General features: G+C 40.6%; 1 protein-coding gene across 2 annotated transcripts in view; it reads left to right on the top strand.

Moving 5' to 3' along the window:
- Ubxn4 (UBX domain protein 4) overlaps nucleotides 1–8,312 on the top strand; it is a 34,449-nt gene that overhangs the window by 20,854 nt on the left and 5,283 nt on the right. For both annotated transcript variants that reach the window (XM_031381238.1, XM_031381246.1), the window contains exons 8-10: nucleotides 1,586–1,710; nucleotides 5,233–5,335; nucleotides 7,982–8,113. In XM_031381238.1, coding sequence (XP_031237098.1) covers nucleotides 1,586–1,710; nucleotides 5,233–5,335; nucleotides 7,982–8,113 — 360 coding nt within the window. The remainder of the gene's footprint in view (nucleotides 1–1,585; nucleotides 1,711–5,232; nucleotides 5,336–7,981; nucleotides 8,114–8,312) is intronic.

The following is an 8,312-nucleotide window of genomic DNA, read 5'->3' on the forward strand; positions in this document are numbered from 1 at the left end:
GCACCCAAGGAATCACGAGAGACCGTCTTGATGTAAACACATGAGGCAGTTTAATATCGGAGCTCCAGGTCGACACGTATCTCATACAGGAGACAGAGGAACTGACCACGAGGCTCAGGGGTTAGGGGTTTATATAGGAAAAAGGTCTGAGGGAACAAAGGAATCAGCATAGTTATACATGATTGGCTAATTCAAATATCAGCTATAGTACGTGCAGATCAGAGCAGGAATTCCTAAGGTTGGTGCTAATCTCAAACCATATCTAAGAGGACTAGATGGCCCATTACTCAGTTGGGTCGTCTGCCCAGACATGTCCTTGCATGTTTTTTTATTTTTATGGTTTATCTTGGCCTGCTAGTTCCCGGGATGTCTAACAGCTTGCTTGCTTTTGTTCAGGCCTATTTGGAATTTTCTTATTAGCCAGCACAGGCCTCAAACTTAATTTTCCTTTCAGGCACAACTGAAGGCTTAGGATGTTTTTATAGCCAGTTACTTTTGTTGTTTTGGGGGTTTTTTCGTTTTGTTTTTTTTTTTTTAACTTAATAGCTGTCTTTAGACACACCAGAAGAGGGCGTCAGATCCAATTACAGATTGGATCTGTAAGCCACCATGTAGTTGCTGGGAATTGAACTCAGGATCTTCAGAAGAACAGTCAGTGCTCTTAACCGCTGAGCCATCTCACCAGCCCCAGTTACTTTTTTTAAAAAAATGGTGTCTTCTGTATATAAATGTTTGGCCTAGGTATGTGTATACACACCACATGCATGCAGTGATTGCAGAGGCCAGAAGAGGGTCCCCCAAAGCTACAGAGTTTGTTAGTTGCGTGTGGATGCTAGGAACCCACATCTTCTGGAAGAACAGTCAGTGCTCTGAACCACTGAGCATTTCTCTATCTAGGAGTTTATTTTTAAATTAAGCTATTATGGCTGGGCAGTGGTGGCCAGCCTGGTCTTTCAAGACAGCCAGGGCTACACAGAGAAACCCTGTCTTGAAAAAAAAAAAAAATTAAGCTATTGTGGTACCTGGAGAGATGGCTCAGTGGTTCAGAGCACTGACTGCTCTTCCAGAGGTCCTGAGTTCAATTCCCAGCAGCCACATGGTGGCTCACATATATCTGTACTGGGATCCGATGCCCTCTACTGGTGTGTCTGAGGACAGCAACAATGTACTCACATACATAAAATAAATGAAAAAGTTTTTTTAAAAAATAAATTAAGCTATTGTATACGTATGAAAAGTATTCCTGCCTGAATATTGTTTAACAAACACTCATTAAACATCAGCTTTGTGCCAAACTTTGTTCCCCAGCTATGGAACCAATTCTTTTCTTTTTCTTTTTTTTTTTCTTTTTTTTTTTTTTTTTTTTTTTTTTTTTTTTTTTTGTTTGTTTGTTTGTTTAATAGTAACTCTGATTCTTCACAGTTGCTTAAATGAAGAAAACAAAAAAACCTCAGATCTTAAATGTGTAATGTCTGCATGTGAACTTAGAGAATTTTGTGTATTTATGTTTATTATTCCTTGTGTTTAGACGTGTGTAAACTCTGACAATGAGAAGTAATGTGTTTAATGGTATTTTACTTCAAAGGATCGTGCAGAAAGAGCTGCTCGTTTTGCAAAGACAAAGGAAGCAGAGGCTGCCAAAGCTGCTGCCTTGCTGACGAAGCAGGCAGGAGCGGAAGTCAAGAGGGAGTCTGCCACACGAGACAGGAGGTACTTCTTGCTTTATAAACTTCACCCTGAAATGGCTATGCATCTGGGGCTGCCTAGTATTTTTTTCTATTATTTATTTTGAGGTAGAATCTCCCTATGTTGCCCTAGCTAACCTGAAACTCACTATGTAGACCAGGCTGGCCTTCAACTAACAAAGATCCACCTGCTTCTGCCTCCAAACTGCTGAGTTTAAAGACTTACAGCACCAAGCTCAGCTCCTGGCTTATTTTTAGGAATTTTTTAATGTTGGAAAATTGCTAACTTTTATGATCAAATATTATGTCTGGGTGTGGTGGGTATAGACCTTAATCCCAACACTTGGGAGACAGGCAGATCTCTGTGAGCTGGAGGCTAACTTGACCTACATAGTGAGTTCCAGGGCTACAGAATGACACCCTGTCTCAAAAAAATTACTTTTTTACAATTTAAAATTTTTGATGTCTCAGAAAGTCTAAAGAAATGGCTCAGAGGTTGGGAACACTTGCTGCTCTTGCAGAGGAAGGAGTTCATTTCCTTCCTCCCACATCAGGTAGCTTAAAACCACCCATAACTTTGCTCCAGAGGATCTTAAACCCACTTCTGGCTTCCAGGACACCTATACCACCTATAGGTATGCATTCACACAGACACATACGCGCACATGTACACATTAAAAAATTAGAATATAAATCTTTAAAGAAATAATTAAAATTTCTTAGAAAGTACAACAAATATTTGCAACAAAAATTTAATAAAAGTATGTCTGACACAGTAAAAAATAAAAAAGATATTGAAAGAAGTGATTATTCCTCAGAAGTCATGTTAACAAAAAAACAACAACAACAAAACAACTGGGCAATGATGGCACACGCCTTTAATTCCAACACTTGGGAGGCAGAGGCAGGTGGATTTCTGAGGCTAGCCTGGTCTACAGAGCGAGTTCCAGGACAGCCAGGGCTACACAGAGAAACCCTGTCTCGAAAAACCAAAACCAACAACAAAAAGAAGTCCTATTAAGATGTTCGTACTAGGAGCTGGAGAAATGGGTTATCAACTATGAATGCTCACTGTGCAATCATACGGACTGGAGTTCACATCCAGCAGCCATGTAACAAGGCAAGAGTCTACCAAATGTCTGTGACCCAGCTCCAAGAACGAGAGCCTGCATTGCTAATGCTGACTTGTAGCCTAGCTGAGACAATGGAGATCCCAGATTCAAAGGAATAGGTGGAGAGTGACAGAAGGAAGCCCCTTGCCTTCTTCTGGTCTCTGCAGAGGTGCATGCATTAACGTTTGCATATCCTCTCCACAGATACAAAAGGTTGTTTTGTTTTTGTTTTGAAATAAATCTACAAGGGAACTTCCATGGAGTCCAGAAAGATGATGTTGGTTAGATGCCCCGATGCTGCACAACCCTGGCAGCAACTCAGTCCTCTGCAAGAGCAATGGGTTCTCTCAACTGCTGAGCTACCTCTCCATTCCTAATGTTTATAGAATTTTTAATCCTGAACTTCATAAGGAATTAGAGAAAATACTAGAAAATATATATGTGATAAAAAATTTGTACATGTGCTATAAAAGTCATTTGTATAGCTCAACAAGGAAAAGATAATCCACCTCTTATGGGAAGTGGATTGGAATCGTTATTTCTCTAAAGATCTATTTCTCTAAAGAAAATGGCCAATAAACATGCCAGAGGTTAGGGCTACGCCTGGAAGTCTAACTGTTGGGGACCTTAGTCAAGAAAATAGCAAGTCTGCGGGCTGCGGGTTATGTCTCAGCCTCCAGACCCCACAAACCAAACAATGCATTTCATACTCGCTAGCATAATACAGTTTTAATAATAGCGGATTCAACAATAAAAGAATCAGGAATTTTTAGTTTGGTTCGGTTTTCTTTTTTCTAGACAGGGTTTCTCTTTGTAGCCCTGGCTATCCTAGTACTCGCTCTATAGACCAAGCTAGCCTCAGAGATCCGCTTATTTCTGTCTCCTGAGTGGTGGGATTAGAGGCATACACCACCACCTCCCAGATTGAATCAAGAACTTTGATTCTTGATTTTGGATGAATTTTGAAAACATAATGCTGTATGGAAGATCACATGTAATATGATTCTTCTTTTTTTATTAGATATTTTCTTTATTTACATGTAAATTTCTCCATTCCCAGTTTCCCCTCCAAAAAACAAAGAAACAAACAAAAACAACAAAACAAACCCCTGTTGCCTCCACCCGTCCCCATGCCTGCCACCCCACCCTCTCCCACTTATTGGCCGTGGCATTCCCCTACATTGGGGCACAGAACCTTCACAGGGCCAAGGTCCTGTCCTCCTATTGATGATCGAATTTGCAATCCTCTTCTATACACATGCTGCCAGAACAATCAGACCCCTCCATGTGCGGTCCTTGGTTGGTGGTTGAGACCCTGGGAGCTCTGAGGGTACTAGTTAGTTCATATTGTTGTTTGTCCTAAGGGACTACAAACCCCTCAGCTCCATAGATCCTTTCTTTAACTCCTTCATTGAGGACCGTGTACTCAGTTCAATGGATGGCTGTGAACCTCTACATCTGTTGAAATGATTCTTTTAGATGAAAGGTCCCAACTAGGCAGATCAGTTCATAGTTGCTAGGGCCTGAGAGAGAAATGGGAATGATTAGTAATGAGCTCAGGGTGATTTGGGGAAGTGATGAAGTATTCTACTACTAGTGTGATAGCTACATGGTTCTGTTTATTATTTTGTTTTTGTGTGTTTTTGTTGTTGTTTTGTTTAAAGAAAGCAACTTTTTTTTTTTTTTTTTTTTTTTTTTTTTTTTGGTTGTTTGAGATTAGCCCTGACTGTCCTGGACCTCACTCTGTAGACCAGGCTGGCCTCGAACTCAGAAATCCACCTGCCTCTGCCTCCCAAGTGTTGGGATTAAAGGCATGCGCCACCACCGCCCGGCTGAAAGCAACTTTTTTAACATTCATTTTCGGCCTAGTTTGGAGAGGTTGTATGATTATCATGGGGTCTATAATAATTCCTGAAATCAACATATTTCAGGAATTAGTAGTTTTCTCCTTCTTCCATGGAGATAAGCTCTTGACTGAGCTTAGGTCATCTCACCAGGCCCTTGTTTTGTTTTGAGACAGGTTTCATTGAGTATGTAGCTCAGGCTCGCCTCTAACTTGTGATCTGCCTATTTTAGCCTCTCAGGTGATACAATTACAGGTTAACAGGCTTGCATGTTGAGCCCTCTTTCCTGCCTAAAAAAGTACATTTTTACTCACAACTGAACTTTTGAAAGGAAGGAAGAAGGGAAGGAAGGGAAAAACCACTTATAGGGATGGAAAAGCATGCTATGGTGCATGCGTGGAGGTCAGTTGACAAGCTTGGGTGAGTCCGTTCTCTTCCTCCTTCATGGGGATCAGACTCATGATCAAGCTTGGGAACGAGTCCTGACCCACAGACCTATCTCACAGCCCTTTGTCTGATAGTTGATGACACTGTTTGACACTCTGTAGGTGAAGAAACTGACTTCAGCTTGGCTCTTCTCTTTTTTCATAGCACCATTGCAAGAATTCAGTTCCGGCTGCCTGATGGTTCTTCTTTTACAAACCAGTTTCCTTCTGATGCTCCTTTAGAAGAAGCAAGGCAGTTTGCTGCACAGGTGAGTTTATAAGGAGAGTTGTGTGGGTTAGTAAAACCTTGCAGAAGTTTCAAAGCAGAACTTGATGGATGTAGAAGAATAACAGGAGACAGCCCTGAGATGGAGGCATGCCTGGCTTGTATTATACATGATCACAGTATACGCCTGCTCAGGAAAGTTCCACTATCATACTTAGCAAGAGGACTGAAAAGCAAGTGGTCTCCTCGATGTCAGATTTGAGAATTTGTCTGTCCTAGAAAGGAAAGGATTCTTTTTGTTTTCTGAAAGTTGATTATTTTTCTGTTGGTTAAGGCAGAAGATCAGAAATTTACTTCAAAAGTATGGCTTACTCACAAATCTAAGTGTCATGAAATTTGATAACATAAGAAGTAAGACAGGAGTTGTTTCCAGTCCTTTTTTTTTTTCTTTGAGTCCTGACTCAAATGGATTCCGGGTATAAATCCTCCTTTAAGATCTGCGCTCTTTGTGTGTACCAGAATTTTTCTCATAACTTCAAGGTTAAAATTAGAAAGATGGGATAACAGGTTTAGACCTTTTCACCAAACTACTCCTCAAAATAGTCTTATCGGTCATGTTGAGTCACAAGGGAGCATGCCACAAGAATTACAGAACCTGCTCCAGCTGGTTGCTTCATTGCTCTGTTGTCTCGAGGACCCCACAAGGCTTGCTTTACTACAACTGCTGCAAGTACATGGGGGACTGTGTGGGATAAGAGCTCTGCTGCGGGCCGGCTGGATGGCTTAGTGGTTAAAAGTGCTGTTGCCAAGCCTAACAGCCTGAGTTAAGTCCCAGGGCCCTCTGACCCCCACACGTGTGTCACAGTGTGCACCCCCAGCTTCCCATATAGTACTGAAACCAAGCAACACAGTGGCAGCTGTGCCTTTCAGTGTAGCTGCAGCTGGGGTCTTTGCTAGCGTTTGGAAACCAGCCTCCTTACTCACCAGCACATACTTGAACTGTTACCAGTATTTCATACTGGAAATCTGGGATGGCTCAGCCTACACATTGACATGTCTCCAAATATGTTTAAAAGTGATAACAGCCATTGATTCCCTTAATACATAAGCAAACCCCACTTCAGCATATTCTATGGATACCATTTTTCCTATTTTATTTTTATTTATGACTTTATTTTGTTTATGGTTGATGTTTGAGTGTGGGGGTATGAATGCGTGCATGTGTCTGTTGAGAACAACTTTCAGGGGTTGGTTCTCTCCTTTCACAGTGGGTTCCAGAATCAAACTCAAGTCATCAGGCTTATGTGACAAGTGGTTTTAGTTACTGAGTCATCCTACTGGTAGTTTGTTTTTCATTTTGCTTTTTATATCAAATACCACATGTTCTTTTGTTTTTAGATTAGTGTACAAAATAATGAGTCTTAATTATGACACAGCATCTTACAGAACATTTTCATGTTCACATCCCCCTAACCCTTCACCCTCTCACCCTTCCTCTCCCCTGAATCCTGCTAGTCTCTTTCCCTCAGTAGTACCCTGTATACTTGTCCTCAATGTTTTCTGTATATAGATTAATGTATACACTCATGTATATCAGTATCCAGGGTACACACAAGAAGGCTGTAGTAGTCTGACTTGCTTTGCTCTGTACGCTCTCCAGTTCCATCTACTTTTCCTATAAATGACATTTTTTTTATTGTGTTGACTAAAAGTTTATTAGTATATATACCACATTTTCTCTGTCTACTCATTATGATAAACAGCTCAGCTGATTTTGTTTTGACCATTGAGAATAGAACAAGATCATATGCTACTTTTAGGTGCTTATGTCTCTATCACGTTTGGGATTTGTTGTTATTGTTCTGAAACAATTTTTTTTTTTTTTTTTTTTTTTGGTTTTGGTTTTGGTTTTTTGAGACTGGGTTTCTCTGTGTAATCCTGGCTGTCCTGGTACTCACTCTGTAGACCAGGCTGGCCTCAAACTCAGAAATCCACCTGCCTCTGCCTCCCAACTGCTGGGACTAAAGGCATGTGCCACCACCACCTGGCAAAACAATTTTTTTTTAAGCCAGGCATTGTACATAGCTCTTTGATTCCAGCACTTGGGAGGCAGAGGCAAGTAAATCTCTGTTATATTAAAGCCAGCCTGACCTCTACCCTGTCTCTCAAAAGAAAAGAAGGAGGGTGGGGTATTTAAAGTGTAGGGCATAGATCTCTCACTGTTCTTTAATGAATATAAATACAAAATCTAGTCGCAGCATAGAGAGCTTTAATATGACAGGTGCCTTGTTAAAAGTTTTTACAGTATCTTATTTTGTGTGGGAAGTGGGATTGCGTATGCATCCATGGCAAGTGTGTGAGGGTCAGGACAAATTGAAAGGTCAGTTTTCTCCCTGGCTGCCCCACAGAAGAGACATTTTCCCCACATAGCCCTCCACTTACTTGCAGCAGTTGTAAAGCAAGGTAGTGGTCATTTTTTAGATGCTAAAAGTTCTTTTAAACCATTTGGATTTGGTATTTATCAACTACTTTTTGGAACATGGTTTTTCTAAGTGATTTTAGATTTATGTCTAATTTAATTTTGTAAATTAAGATAATTTTAATTGTAACAATCATTTTAGATTGTCTAAAACAGTGTGTCTTGATAAAGTCAGCTTTGTAAGGCTTACAGTTCACTGCTCTTTTTCAGACTGTTGGCAACACTTATGGTAATTTTTCACTAGCCACCATGTTTCCCAGAAGAGAGTTCACCCGAGAAGACTATAAGAGAAAGCTGCTGGATCTGGAGCTCGCCCCCAGTGCCTCTGTGGTGCTGCTGCCGGTATGCATGCAGCTCTGGGTCTGCTCTTGGGTTGTCTGTCTGTTTTATTCCTGGTCACTTCTTAGAATTTGAAGAAGAAAAAAGGCTGTGTGTTATTACAATAACAAATTAGTCAAAATTAGATCAATTTATAGCACATTTATTTATTCTGTACTTTGTAAATTTGTAGTGCTAATGTTTTATGAGGCTTTGAGATTTC

The sequence above is a fragment of the Mastomys coucha genome, unplaced genomic scaffold (genome assembly GCF_008632895.1).
Source record: "Mastomys coucha isolate ucsf_1 unplaced genomic scaffold, UCSF_Mcou_1 pScaffold1, whole genome shotgun sequence".
Classification (NCBI taxonomy): Eukaryota; Metazoa; Chordata; class Mammalia; order Rodentia; family Muridae; genus Mastomys; species Mastomys coucha.